Source organism: Mustela nivalis (assembly GCF_964662115.1).
Source record: "Mustela nivalis genome assembly, chromosome: 13".
NCBI classification, from domain to species: domain Eukaryota; kingdom Metazoa; phylum Chordata; class Mammalia; order Carnivora; family Mustelidae; genus Mustela; species Mustela nivalis.
In genome coordinates this window covers 19,739,842-19,755,774 of record NC_139032.1, presented here as the reverse complement: position 1 = coordinate 19,755,774, position 15,933 = coordinate 19,739,842, and the positions used below count along the sequence as shown (strand labels likewise).

The 15,933-nt window shown below is 41.5% G+C and overlaps 1 protein-coding gene across 13 annotated transcripts in view; it reads right to left on the bottom strand.

Moving 5' to 3' along the window:
- Positions 1-15,933, bottom strand: part of TLE4 (TLE family member 4, transcriptional corepressor) — a 143,298-nt gene that overhangs the window by 87,503 nt on the left and 39,862 nt on the right. For 9 of the 13 annotated variants that reach the window (XM_082694472.1, XM_082694473.1, XM_082694469.1 and 6 more), the window contains one exon: positions 6,386-6,460. The exons of the other annotated variants lie outside the window; for them this stretch is intronic. In XM_082694472.1, the coding sequence (XP_082550598.1) occupies positions 6,386-6,460 (75 nt within the window). The remainder of the gene's footprint in view (positions 1-6,385; positions 6,461-15,933) is intronic. 13 annotated transcript variants of the gene reach the window in all.

The window sequence follows — 15,933 nt, the reverse complement described above, 5'->3', positions numbered from 1 at the left end:
ACCCAGAGCCCTAGACCCCTACACAGGCTCGGCCTGCTGTGCTCTGGTGTGAACGAAGGGCAGATCACAGATCTGGGAAACTGTACATCTCCTTAACAGTGGAAACGCAAAGCCCACAGGCCTTTTACTAAGTCAGATGCACCCACCAAGACACGTTCTGAAACTCTTGTCACACTCTGTGCGGAGTTCTACCTTGAGCTCTGGAAATACACGTATTAGCCGGAAGGAGAGAGAGAAGGGTTCCTTCCTCAACAGAAAGAAAAAGAGTAGCACTTCAGGTTGGCAACAGGAAGGGAAGAAGAGAGGGAGGGAGGAAGAGAAAAAGGGGAAAAAAGAAAGAGAGAGGAAGAAAGGAAGGAAGGGAGGGAGGAAGAAAGGAAGGAAAACCGACTAGCGTCTAGAAATTTCTTCTAAGAAAGCTATGTAACAGAATCTGACAGAGTATATACCATAAATACAAATTAGAAATCCTGTTCTTTACCCACGTTTCTTAGGGAGTCCTAAAGTGGAGACAGAGCTAAAAAAAAAAAAATTACTTAAATATATGAGAGTCTTCACCATGAGAGAAGGGAAATTGCTGCTTCTTAGAGCCTCATCAAATTGTAGTACAAAGATTAGATTATGACTGCATCAATCAATAATGTAGCCCCCTGATCCACAATAAATGAATCTGTGAAAAACAAAACAAAAAGAGTGAGGGGCAGGCATATCAACATATAGAGGAATGTGTAGACTTAGGATGAAGACCGCGTTGGCTCCCGTGCACGCACGAGTTGCAGGGCTCTGCTCACCTGCTCTCACAAGGACTCACAAGGACTGAGAGCAGGTGAGCAGAGCCCTGCAACTGCAGAACAGCAGCCCCCCTCCCCCAGCCTTTATCCCCGCAAGCCTCGTGCAGCCAGGGGCCAGCATGTCTCATAAAGCCTTTCAACTCCAGCCACACTGTTAATTCACAAAGGTGGAATTAACGATCTCTGATGAAACCCAAATCTATTTCACAGCTTGTTTTTAAGTTTATTCTATATCATGTATCAGCTGGGAGAAGAAAAAGAAAGGGAAGCTCGTCTACAAATTTATGGAAAACTACTTATTTAAAAAAGAATCTGAAAGCTAAGCTGTTCAAGAAATAATGTTTTATGTGCAGAACTCATGTCCAAAAACATACCACGATCCCAGCACCTGAGTACAGCTGCCTACCTACCCAAGCCCCCTGAAGGGCTCGGGGCTGATGAAGTAAAATCCTGAGTTTCCTAGTTTGTCCAAAAGTAAAGAGACAGGGCTTTGGCTGCACGTAATTTTTAAAAAAAAGATCCCAGGACAGGAGCGAGACCTAGGGACAGTGAATCAGGGAAGAATGGAAATTGAGAACAAGGTATGTAACCCTGAGTCAATGACTACCATGGGCCACTAGCTGGAACTCTGTCCTGTTGGGACCCTTTGTGGAGCAATGAAGAAAGGATCTCAAAATTGCCCACCCACCAATGGGGCAGCAGCGGGGTGGGGGGGGGGGGGAGTGTCACTTCCCCGGATGTTTGCCTGTGTGTCCAGATTACCTCATGGGGATCGGTGTATATACCTGACCCTTTCATACTGCTCAGGGGTACGTGAAGGGTGGATTCCCCACCAAGAGCACCTGGAAATGCAAGAGCTTCACCGTGTGGCTGAGGACAGGTGTTGCCAGACCTGGGGAAACACTGCAGTTGTACTGGCCAGGGCCAGAGAGAAAGGCAGACAAGGGGAGAAAGGGAACTGCGGGAATGTGGTAGCCCACGAGGGACACCACTCCCTCAGCATGGGGGGAGGACACCTGTGCCCAAAAGAGGACAAGAGCACAACTATGGCAAAATTAACAATACCTCTAGCAAGCCCTTTATTAGCAAATACAGAGGTGGGATGAAAATGTGGCTCTTGGATACTTAGTATCTTTCTGCTTTTGTTGAGAATAATGAAGTATTTTTAATTGTCTGTCAAATTTTGTGTTACTGGAACCTGTGATAAGACAGGCAGGAACACACACACATTTTTATAAATACCTACATATTTGTATCTTCCAGTTTTTTGTCTAATGACCGATTAGTTTACAAAGACAACAAGAAACACTACCACAATGGCGTATCTACATGCTTCTGGAACTTAAAATGGCAGTTTTGAAATCTATCATGGAAAAAGAGGAACGTACATTTTCAAACTGTCATACCGCAAGACCCTCAGCCAAAATGCCAATCTGGAATGTGTGTGTGTGTGTGTGTGTGTGTGTGTGTGTGTGTGTGTGTGTTTCTGTGTGTGTATATAATTTAAGGCCCAATCATATGACAAGGACAATAAAACAAAATGCTAAGAGAAAGAAAAAAATCCCCCAAGGTATTTTCTTCCTTTTTTTAAACTAACTCAAACACATAGGATAGTAAAGGCAAAGTCATTTAAATCATTTCCTTAGTAATACAAGTAATATTTAAATAGATTTAATAGTGCTGCTCCAAACCAATGAATTATGGGTTTAAAACCTATTAAAATGTAATGTTTTTTTCCTGAGCTGAGAGGAGAGAGATTTAAATCCACTGAATTTTAATATTTCAGCTTGAGCTGCAGGAGGTAGAGAAAGTCCAAATGAACTATTCCATCAGCACCATTCAAGCATGAACATTTTAATCAGTTTTACTTCCTTGGAGTTCTCTAACACAGTTTACGCTGTCATTCTGAAAGCACTTAACACAGAGAGTGTGAAAAACCACCAAGGCTTGTTATTGCCTTCACAATTGATGGCAAATAATTTTGCAGACTTCCTATCATTAAAATGTCACTGCTAAAAATTGAGGTTCAGCATTTCTTGTGCTAAACTGCATTTTCCTACAAACACCATGACATACCTGTTCTTAAAGAATTTTTTTTAAGGGTTTTTCTTTCTTTTTTTTTTAAATGCATATTTCTACCATTTTCCCCCCTCAAAGAGTTAGGTTAAAAAAAAGAGCGTGGAGGGAAATCCAAAGGAACCCCACTTTCTATTTTTAAAAGCTGAACATTTTCTTTTCCAGTGTTCATACTAACAAAACTTTTTTTTCCCCCTAATGGTGCCTTCTTTAGTGAAATTCTTATGAGTTTCCAAGCCAGTCTCCTTTATTAAGCATAACCACATTCACACAGCATGTGCTGATTATATAGTGTAATGGATTTAAAAAGCATTTTAAGATAGTCAGATGACTCAATTTAATAATACAGGAAATGAAAACATCATTTCTAATTAGATCATATTACTGATTTAAAACTACAATTTGTGTGCTGTTCCAACAGTGTGATCTCGCAGAGATTCTAATTTAAAAACACAGTGGCTAGTAGGACACATGACAAGATCAAACTAGATACATAACATTCCCTCAGCCCATTTGGGGGAACTCCGGGAAAGCTTCAAGGAAATGTGAGATATGACCAACTCAAAACACCACAGAAAATATTGACTGTAGAATACAACACAGGAATTTTCCTAGGTTTTCTCCTTATAAATAAAAGATAAATGATATTTAACTTATTTCAATCTATCAACAGTTTTAAACTGAACATGACCTGTGAAAGAAATCATTATAACTGTGTTTCATTCCATTAAACACAACTAGCTTATTGTCAAGAGAACAAGCCGCCTCTCCAGGTTTCGGGCTCACTTCAGCATTTTGCATTTAAACTGCATGGATCACTGGTTTGGCTCATTTACCAATGAAGGTAGAATAATATTGCAGAGTTAAAAAGGTGCTTCATCAGATTTCATTAAATCTGGGAACATTTGCGCTTGTCTGCATGGTGTGCATACATATAAAATAGATACATATGTAGTGATAAACAAATGAAGGTCTGTTCGCAGGGGCTTTAGATGGGTCTTTGCCTCTTGGGAGGAGAATTTTCATTCCCTCAGTGGAAAAAATCATGGCCGACTCCAATCCCAAAACCAAGTACAAAAAATATATATATAAAATTGGTCCCTCATCACTTTCGGTAGCAAGTCAAAATGGCACCACCTCACAACACAGCCATGCTCAAGGGGACACAGAGGAGCAGGCATGTGCTGTAAATTCCACCATGTGATAACTGAAAACTACTGGACAGAAGGCATCACCGGGGCTGAAAGAGACAAAGACCACACACCATAGAGAAAAGCAGGAGTAGAGAAGTATCAAGTGAGTTGGGAGTTTTTTCATTTGGTTTGTGACTCCCTAAAACTGCTGGGTTTGTTTTTCTATCTCTGCAATCTGTTTTTCAGAATAGTAAGAGAGTATGACAGTGACTCCATTTCCTGCTCAGACCCCAATAACCTAGAACCCCCACCAGATCCCCAACAGCACTGCTTTGATAGTATGTGTCTCTACCGAGTAAGATCTTCAACTAAGTTGTTTAGGTCACAAAATTCAACTTGCTAGATTTTAATAATTAAATCCATATATACACAATAGGTCAGTAACCTGACAACAGTCTCATACATCACCCTTTCCCTGAGAAAAGGCAATCTGCCATCCCATCCAAAACAAGGTATGTAGAATCAAATAGATATATGAAACAGCACTGAAAAGATACTTGATGTGTGAAGAGAAGGGAACCTGTTCTGAGTTTTAGATCTTCCCTCCTATTTTGAAGAAATAGTCAACATAGAACAATGGGGTCTTGATTCAGATTAATCTCTCCACTGTGCAGACAGTAACGAATAAGACTGGGAAAAGAAACAAAACAGCCTCTGTTTCCTGGAGAACCTGCTGCCAACCAGTCCTAAGGTAGGATGGACACTTGTGTTTTTGCAGTTCACACAAACAGTGAACACTAATAAACCAGAAATGACCGAACACGCTCCCCTATCAGCCCTCCTGCACACGTTCTCTCCTTCAACAGCAGACAGTGGTGTGTGGTGGGTGAGAAATGCTGGTTCTATCCCTGGTGACCTTGGGAGGTCTGGTAACCAAAATACATCCCAACGCGAACACAAGTGCTTCAAGCAAACACATAGAGCTAACTCTAAAATTACAGCTTCTTCAACTTTAAAAAATATATAACCTGCTGCTATTTTCTGGAGTTTTATGAAATAAAAACTGCTTGTAAAATGTATTCATCTCTCATCTCTCCCTCATCCCTAGAGCGTAGAAGTGTACGACAGATGAGTCTACACGGCTGGTTCTGATTCCGCCTTCTTTCCAAGGGCGCACTTCTGAGGAAATAAAGGTTGCCCCTTCCTATTTCTGATGTCTTCCAATTTACTACCAGTAATTGTGGCCCTCTGACCACAAAACAGAGCTCAAAATAGCCCATTAAAAAACAAGCCACAATCAGACTCCGGCTCCACCACCACCGTCAGTCATCCCAGAGTTGTGATTTCCTTGTTAAAAGACAGAGGCATAATTGAAGCAATATCTTCACTTCAGATTGATTATCAGGCGACCCTTATCCGCATCTTCACTCGGCAATTTGAATTTTAATGAAAGTAAATGGAATAATTAGCATTTCAAAGTGTGTTTGATACACTGAGGGAAGGAAAAAAAGAGAAAAGACTTTTGTGTATCATCTATACACAAAAGAAAGTATTTGGGAGGGGGCAGAGAGAGGAAAGTATAGTTGTATTGTCTTCATTACAATAATCTAAGGAACTGCGTGTACCAGCTGCATAAATAGAGATGTAATATTGTGCTCTTTTCAGCTAAGATTTTTCACCTTTATTATCCCTTAAGTTTTAGCACCGTATTTTATTGCTTGTTACCTTCATCTGAGAGGAACAAAAATCTAAGGGGAGTTGGAATGATTGCCCAAACCTATGAGTTCCAGCAGGATTTCCATGTAACATTAAAACTACCATCACCAGGAAGAATATCCTAACTGGGCCACGGATTTTGCCAAAAGGTACACCTCTCATCTAGTATCTCCTACTACAAATGGACACTAGCCCTGAAGAACCACTCATCACAGAGGAGGAAGAGTAGCTGGGAGATACAAAAATGTACATTTTATTTCACCAAAAACGGTATGAAGGTACTCTGTATTTGTGGAAAGACCAAAGAAATCAAATCATTTTACATCAGGGCAATCTCCATCTTTTTTTTTCTTTTTTTTTTACCCCCAGGCCTAGGCCAGCAACATGTGCTGATTGCAAAGGAAAGAAATATGAAAAATAACTATCTGGTCTCCTGAGGGGAGAATTTCTGGGAACTTGTCAACTGGAATTGGTGAGAATGTGATCCAAAGCTTTGGAGGTAGCCATCCAATTTCACATGAGACCATGAGACAGAAGGCGAAGTGCTGAATTTCACTTTGTGGTCCCCTATTGCCTTTTGCCCTTTTGATGGAACAAAATTTAAAGAGAGAGAGCAAGCAAGCGGATGACACACACTAAGATCAGAGCTAAAATGGAAAGGCCACGTACCCCAATGATGGCGTTCAGTTCGGCCATGGTCACCTGCTTGGCCCGTTCCACAGCCTGCACCACTTGTTGCTGGTGCTATAAATGAAGATCAGAAACAGAATACAATTATTTGCTTTCTAGTAAGTCAAGAACAGCTTTTCCTAACATGTCCTCTAACTTCAATTACATGCAAAACAGGATTTAGGGGTCTCCATATTTCAAACAAAAGCCCAGGTGGTCACTGACTAAATGTCTAGGGTACATCTGGGTCTCTACCGCAGAGAAGTAATGGGCATCCAACTGCACCCCTACAACTGGTAGAAGCAGCTTAAATTTTACTTGGAGATCCAGTGGTGCACTGTGGCCCAGCATCTTCCACTAATACTAACAAACACAACAACACAACCCAACCCCCACCTGCTTTCTTTGTACCCCCTTTTCTCTGCCAACTACATAAAAATTCTGAAAATATTTCCTGGAAGTACTTATTTTTAAAATTTCTCCTGATTGTTGTTACAGTAAGCACTAGAAGGCTTTAATTCCTGTCATGAAGGGCTGTATATTTAAAAGAGATTAAAGATGTACAACTTTCACTAGCAGTAACGTCTAAGGACTTCAGGTGTTTCTTTTACATGCAATAGAAAACTAAAACCTAAAAGTTTCATTTATTTATCCTCTGGAAAAACTAGGGTGGATAGTATAGGAAAATCCCACCCTCTATCCAGTACTAAAGAGAATAAGCAAGAACAGAGCATCGATAATTTATGTAATATTTTAAAAAGGAAGTAGCACAGAAGTGTCTGCAAGGAGGCACTCACTCACTTCTGGACACACACTACTGCGTGCACAAGCACCCCCAAATATAAATATTATTCTCAACTAAATACACTTGAACACTCTAGTATCTATATTCTCGGATTTAGTCTAAAAAAGGTCTCCTTTGGACTTTTTTCAACTAGGTTTAGTGAATGAAGAGCCAAAAAGACCGTGCTATAAGACAAGCACTCCTCTGTGTGGCTAGGAAGAAACTTGTTTTGACTGATCCTAGTTGAGAAATGTGGCTAACCTTCTCCACTGATTTGAAGTGAATATGAAGCTTTGCTAGCATATTGCTTAATACACACAAAACGCTAAGCCATCAATTATACATGAGATTCCCCTTGAGCTACCTGGTATTACACTCCCAAACTCTCAAATATACACAGTAACTGCCATTAACTAGGGTGACCAACATTGCTACCTCTCAGCTGTGTAGGGTCAGAGGGGGTGTGGAGTGTGGAAAAGAAAACTGCTTTAGTTATCCATACGTGGTGTTTTCACCCTTGATTTCCTAATAGAAATGTACATTTTGTGCCTATAATATAATGGAAAGAAAAATGTCAAATGGATCACTGCATTTTGAGCTTTTAGTAAACTCTGAACTTTAAAGTAGATACCTTTGATTTTTTCTTAATTTTAAGAGTTTTAAAAGGGCTTAAGAAACAATCCCAAAGTCATCTTTTCTTAAGATTTTATTTATTTGAGAGAAAGAAAGAGAGAGAGAACGCACAAGAGCAGGGGGCAGGCAGAGGGAGAAGCAGACTCCCCACTGAGCAGTGAGCAGAGAGCCCAGATATCAGGACCATGAGATCCTGACCTGAAGGCAGAAGCTTAGCGGACTGAACCACCCAGGTGCCCCAAAAGTCTTTCTAGGTATCTCCATCCATTCTCTTACTCTTTAAAATATTTCCCAAAGTGAAATAACTCATTTCCTTCTCTATCTGAAGAAAGTAAAAGTCCTCAAGATTTAGAAAGACATTAGAAGGAACAGAGGGGTACACTCTATACAGTGACCAGTAATAGCAGTTCTTCCTTAAAGCTATCCTAACCAGTCTGTTAACCTACAAATACAGAGTTCATGTTTAGATTTAAAGCAATCTAGTTGTCAGAGTAGTGTAAAATGGCAGTACTTGGACAACAGAGAAAAAGATGACATGTAAGATGACTGGGATTTTTCAAATACTCAAAGTGAGTATATGGACAGCAACTGGCAATGGATTCTCCACCTTCTACTTTCCAACATTCAATAATGGCTGCTCAAAACTTGAAGAAACTGAAAGCCAAAAGGACCACATGAGCACACATCCAAAACACGCATCATTCATTCTACTCAGGCATCCAAACATTCAACAAAAGCCTTTTTAAGTTCCTACTCTGTCCAATTTCTATATATTACTGAAATATTTCCACATTAGTAAATATCCTCTACTTTATATTACGTATTCAAAGAACAGTTTTGTAAGACGGACATGCAGGAAATACAGCTAGTTAAGGCCTTTCTACCATGAAGATTGTTCAACTCTTGCTTCATAACCTGGACTCCCAACTGCCAAAACAGGCAAAGATGCCTGAGGGCAGAAAGGGTATCTTTCTGGCTCAGCATTAAAATCAAGAGCATTTCCTGAGAAAACCAGAAACACAGCAGTGAACCAGAACAGTGACATCTGATGTCCCTATAGAAACTCTTGCTAAAAAGCTAAAATGACAATGGAAGTCATGATTCAGCTCCTTTGTTTCCTTTCATGGCAGTGGCCATGGGCTAACACCACAGCTGAACTCTACCTGTAGTTCAGGATTTTACTTCCCTATTTCTGCTTACAACTGTGAATCATCTGCTGTTTGAAGCTCCCTAAGGCAAAGAATGCCTCCTCCCAGTGTGCTCTGAAAGCACCAGAAACACCCTGACCCTGCTCACTCAGCCGTGTTAGTAACCCAAGAAGCAGCACACCCCAGGAAAGAAAAGGCAAACGTTCAAACAAAGAAAAAAATGAACACTCGATAAAGAAGCCCCAAATCCTCAAAAACTGACCCAAAGGTGGCATTTTTTTTTCCATTTCCAATTTTAACAAATAAGAAGCTCTCTGACTCAGAAAACCAAGTTTTCACATCTCCTTAGAACCCTGATGGTTTTCCCATTACGTCTGCCATCTCTTCCCCTTTTCTTCCCCTTCCCCGTCGGCTTCTCTCCTCCCACTCCACCCTGCAGCTCATTTCCTCTCCCACTTCCTGCTTCTCCCCTCTGCCCCCTCACCACAAGTGGTGACAGCCACTCCAGCCCCAGTCAATCTGCAGAGAGCAACAGTCCTGTGGCCGTTTACTGCTCAAGCTGCTCCCTCACGCAGGGGCCCCGACTGAACTTTTTCTACCAGCATCACCAAATCAAGTGCTACTAAGAATATATCAATAAGCCTAAGAGGAGAGAGGGAGGCTCTAACTGGGACTCGGAAGGGTAGGGGGAAAGCCCAATAATTTAGTCTTTAAAATACTGAGATTTGTAATTTTAAAAAAGAAACCTTTCAAAAAAGCCAAAAAACAAAAAACAAAAACAAAAACCCTGTACTGTGATTATGGCTGCACAACTCTGTATATTTACTGAAAATCACTGGATTATATATACATTTTAAACAAATGAATTTTGTGATGTGTAAGTTGTATCTCAATTAAACACTGTGATTTAGGGAATACAAGCAGGGATGGGGGCATTAGAATGAAATTCTACACATTAAGTCACTTTCCTACTTAACTTTCATCATCAAATTATTTTTTGCATTTTTCAGGAAAAGGCTTGAGATTAATTTTTCAACAAGAAAGAGACTGAAACGATAGAAGTCATAAGTCCAACAAAGCCTGCTGAGAAAACAGACCTTAACAAACCACTAATGCATGTATAACAAGTGTTTAATGTAGGTTTTGGGGAAGAGATGACAATGACCATACCTGCCAGCCAATATTTTAGGGCATGGTAACAGATGTAGTACTTCTAATAAAAACAGGGGGAAAAACCTCTCCATTACAACTTGGAATTTTTTTTTCATACCCACTCCCCGCTCCTTACCTCCTACCGACCTTACTGATGGGGGTAAGTAAAGAGGTAGTGGGTAAAGGCAGAGGTGTAAAGTGAAGTAGGATTTTTATAATGAACAACATTAATATTCCTGACACGTGACATGAAAAAGTCAGCACTTGGGATAATGGCCCCCAATCCTCAAAAGGAACTCCCAGACACAGAGCACCTTATATTATATAGCAAAGCCAAGACATAAAATAATACTAGGGGAGGTTATAGGAAGGCATGCCCAGCATACTTCCTAGAGCATCAGGAAAGGCTTTGCTTGCTTATTCATTCAGTCAGTTATTTATTAGGAACCTACTGTGTGCCAGATGACTGTGGCAGGAACCAAGACTAGAGTCATGAACAAGACACTCAGTGAATGAGTAACACCCAAAGGCTCAGTAATATCACAACGGGAGGATAATTTCCATGAAGAAAATTACAGGATGCTATGCAATCACTTATTGGGGAGACAGCTAATGGAATCTGAGGGCTGAGGGCAGGCTCCCTGTGAAAGCTGACCCAACAACCGAGACCAGAAGCATGTGCAGGAGTTCTGTGGATAAAGCAAGGAGAAAAGAATCTCAGGCAGAGAGAAGAGCTTTGGCCAGGTCCCTGGAGGAGAAAGGCGCGGGTCTGTCAAGGAAGAGAACCAACGTGGATGGTTGCAAAAGAACAGGCTAAGGGGCAGAATTGGGAGAGACAAAGCGAGGTGGGAATGAAAGCCTTCTCAGGCAGGGCAAAACACACAGGCAAAACTTTAAGTGGAAAAGTATTCACAAAAATAACAACAAAGGCAAGAGCCCGAAGTCACATGGGTAGGGCCCAGGCACGCTCTCTAGAACCATACTAGCGGAAGTGAAATGTGTAAGGCAGGAGGAGGCCAAACACAGACAGGCTCTGCATGACATGCAGAAAACTTGGACTTTATCCTGGTAAGGCATTCTTTTTTTTTTTTTTTTTTTTTAAAGATTGATTTTAGAGAGAAAGAGCTTGCATGAATACGAGAAGCAGAGGGAGAGAGAATCTCGAGCAGACTCTGAGCTAAGTGAGGAGCCTGAGTGGGGCTCAATCTCACGACCCTGAAATCATGACCTAGGCAGAAATCAAGAGTCAGATGTTTAATCGATCGTACTACCCAGATATCCCCAGGTGGGCAAAATTTTTGTTAGAAATTTTAAAGCAGCTGAGTGTTATCAGTTCTGCATCTCAGTAAGATAGACCTGGGATAGTAAAGAAACTGGATGACAGAGAGATGAGCCAGACAGGAGGGAGAACAGGCAGAAGGCTAACACAATACTCTAGAGTGAAAGATAAACTTGAACTTGGACCAAATGCCCTTCCTGCTCAACAGGACTCATTAGCCACATGTACATAAAAAGCCACTTGCTCAGAACTAGTAAAAGCCTTAGAACATGAGACCCAGATGGCAGCAGTGCCCCAAGCACTGTAACTATAAACTGACCAACAAAAGCCTCTCCACCTTCCCAAAAGCCTACAGATTTCTAAATGGTGCCCTGGCTGCGGGGACTGGTGGGTGGCCTTGTAGTATCAGCCACAGGCCAAAAGCCATTACTATCCAACAGATGCATTTCCCCTGCCATACCCTCCCCAAGCAGTATGTCAGTCTCTCTTGATAATATCCTCTGGAAGGGAACTCTCCACCCACCTCATGCACAAGCTTTTCCTATGTGGGGAGAATGGGCTCTAATATTATTAGAAAGCTACCTCTCCCAACTTCTTCCCACTGGATCCAGTTTTGCCTCTACATTCTCCTCCAATGGATTGCACTTCAAGTACACAAAAATGGCCTAATGTTTGTTTTCACTTTCTATATCCCCAGTTAAATATCCCTAAGCCACTCATCCTCTGGCCGCTCCACTGACGCTCCGCTGTGGTGCTCTAGGTGGTAAGACAGAATACTGCTGGCGTGGCTAAGCAGGTCAAATCTGAGTGAAAGAGTCACTCCATGCCCAGTAAGTCAGGCTAAAATCCCACTCAGTCTGTTTCAGCAACTCTACTGGCCCAAATAAGCTTTAAATTCAAATTGGCCATTCTTAATGGTATCCCAAGAAATGTTAGTCCCACAAGAAATCAGGTATTACTTAAAACAAAAACAAAACAAAAAACCCACCAGGTTTAATTCTGCCTATACCTGGTAAATGGCAGGTCTTCTCTGAGCTTCAAATCTCAGAGACTGAATATGTATGCAAGGTTTTACATACAATTTTATCTGTGAAACTTGGGACTAAGGCTTGGAAAGTACTGTACAAGGCTTTTTCCTACTGACCACCTAGCCTCACCTTCACTGCTCTGACCCAAACGAGGACAGAGCATGCTTGCCTGACCTATCCAATAAATTCTCAAGTCCCTGCTTTCCAAGAGAACTTTCTATGATGTCAGAAACTTTCTAAATCTGTGCTGATAATCTGGTGGCCACTAGCCACCTACCAGTGGATACTGAGCACTTGAAATGGGGCTAATGTGATTGGAAAACTTAATTTGTAACCTTATGTTACTTTGATTAATTTTATTTTCATTTTTTTTTAAGATTTTATTTATTTATTTGGCAGACAGAGAGAGAGGGAGGAAGCAGGCTCTGCTGAGCAGAAAGCCTGATGCGGGGCTCGATCCCAGGACCCTGGGATAATGACCTGAGCCGAAGGCAGAGGCTTTAACCCACTGAGCCACTCAGGTGCCCCAGATTAATTTTAAATCTAAATAGCCACATGTGGCTATGGCTACCTTAATAGATATTATAAGCTCTACTTAAAGCATTGTAAAGTAATAATTCAGTAATAATCCAATCATCACCTAACTGAAAGTCAAAGAAATGAGTAGGTTTCTCGAAAGCAGGTTAATTTTTTCAACACACATTGGTAAGGGTTGGCATTGCTGCTTCTGAAAGGAGGCTGACATTGAAACCTGCAGAGAAGTTCTCCTTCCCGAGGACCATTTACTTACCGAGGGCAAGCAGGCTATAATGTCACTATAAGGATCTCGCCAAATACACAACTGTCACTAAAGTACTCGGTCACATAAAAGAAGTCAGCTGGCCAAACCACGGAACAAGGGACAGGATTATGCTCCCTGATGCTTCAGTCAGTTTTGTAAGGGAAAAAAAACCCAGACTTTAAATGAAAGATTGTCCAATGTAAGAATCCGAAAACGAGACAAAATTCATGAAAGCCTCAATCTAGGTGTATTAGTCATTTCAGGACATCCTTTAGATATATAGCACTGTCATAATGTATTACCAGCACTGACAAAATGGCCCTGACTGGAACGCAGACGTGTCCTATGAAGGCTGCTGGCATTTAATGAACGATCTCTGAAGATGGTCTTGAGGGTGTCACCGCATACTTATCAGGAGATCTCTGGTGAGTTCAGCCAAGCTCGCCTACATCAAACCATGTTATCACAAGCCAGTGGTTCCTTATGAAGTTAACAAGCAATAAGACGAGTTAACCTGGTGCCATTATGAGGCGAGAACACCGCCACCAGTGCATGTAACCACTGTATTTTGTTCATTTCCTCCCTGAGGCACAATATGAAAGTGACTGATCACATTTTTCAACGTCCATTTTACAATTATTCTATACATGCAAAATGTGGTTCAGAGCAATTCAGCACCATATTAACCCAGGTACTAAAAAAGCAGCATTTGAGATACACTCATATCTCATATCATAGAAGGGGTTTGTTTGCCATCAAATTAAAAGGACCAAATTTATGGCATGTACAAAACAGAAAGTCAGGTACCGTAGCTATTCTTGCAATTGGAATTGGAATTTAAAGAAGCACGTATTATACCATTATGTACTTATGTATGATTTTCTACTATTTAAATGCAATGGAAAGCACCCAAATAAATCTATATAATTCCAGAGGAAGACACTATTTGGTTCTACTCACTAAATAGGCTATCAGGATAATAAAAACCAAGTTTTGAATCACAATTAAATGTGCGCCAGAAACTCTTCAAGTTGGAATACTCTCTTTTCCCTAGGTAAATACAGAATAAAAATAAAAGGCTTAAAAATTTCACTCCTGATTTCCCTTTTATAGCCTAAAATTTCTAATGACCAGAGAACTATTATTAAATGTGGTCAAAAGAATGATTTAAATTATTCATTTCATTTCCCATAAAATCAGTATTTTCACAAACAAGGAAGAAACAGGTGCTGACTAGGAAGCCCAGGCCTCAAAGCTGGGGGTTCTGCCATAACTCTGCCTCAGGTCTGGGAGAACAAGTCGACAGGGTTCCTCCACCAGCAATAAAGTAGTTCTGCCTCCACTTAAGTAACTCAAGAAACAAGAAACAGGGGTTGGGGGGTGAGGGGTCCTGCAGGCAAGTCATTACTTACGAGCATCCTTCAATTTTGCTGAAGCCTCATAAGGTCTAACGGTCTACAAGAGATATCCTGAAATCACTGATGAAAAAGAGAGTCCATCCATAAACTACGTGTAAAAACAAAACTAACTTCAGCTAAGCAACCAGATATTTGGAAAAGAGCCAGTCCCCAAGTGGACTGAGAAGTTTGTTTTTCTAGATAGCTTCGTGGGTAAAACACAGACCACATCCCAAACCACTGCACTCCAGAGGTCAGCACTACAGGCCGAACCCTCTCCGGGTATTTGCTTGTTTCCTTGGGGAGAGACAGGTGTTTGCTACACTAGAAAATTAATTTTTGGAGCTAGAAGAGAAATCACCCTTAGGGCTACCAAATATGCCTCACTGAGATTTTTAGCTAGTTCACAGCCCTAACTTCAGTTTTAATTTACACTCTTTTCCTCTATAAGGACGACAGAGGAGAGGAAGATAACCAATTCATTCTTCGAAAGGTAATGAGTAAAAAGCGGCAGGAGGGCTGGTTCCACGTCTTCTCCAACAGGAAACTCAGAGCTTTGCTGCTCCTCCTGTGGCAGGCACCGCGGCGACCCAGCATCCGGAGGGGCTTACTGGGCACAAGCATGCATCGCACACTAACCTCAGGTACAGGTGAGGAGACTGAGGCTTCCAGAGGCAAACCATTTGCTAAAAAGGTCACCCAGCTTTACTTGGCTATAGTAAGCCACATAATTTGTAAACAGGGAGGCCAGGACTCGACCCAGATCCAACTGTCATCATTTTGGCATCTCTTGCTTCTGGACCTGCCAACGGGGAGTTGATTATTTATAGCTCCCCTCCTGCGAAGGAGACCCAAAGCAGGAGAGAGAAGAACTTCCACTTACTACATTGAGATCTGCCTTTTAAAGAAGAAACCTGATGGCAACAGAATCTAGATCAGTCTTACCCATTCCTAAAATCCAAAAGAAAGTGGGAGAAAAAAACAGCTTCGGACAGGTGAGGACTCACTCACGAGGCTTCTTTAAACTCTGGTATTAGGGATCCTATAAAATTTTTAGAACTATATGTGAGAGGTGCCTGGGTGGCACAGGTTAAACCTCTGACTCTTGATTCCAGCTCGGGTCATGATCTCAGGGTTGCGAGACCAAGCCCTGTGTCAGGCATGACACAGAGCATGGAGCCTGCTTAAGGCTCTCTCTCTTCCTTTGCCCCTCCCCCTCCTGCTTGCATGCCTCACCCTGCCTTAAAAAAAAAAAAAAGAAGAAGAAGAAGAAAAAGAACTAGGGGCACCTGAGTAGCTCAGTGGGTTAAGCCTCTGCCTTCTGCTCAAGTCATGGTCTCTGGGCC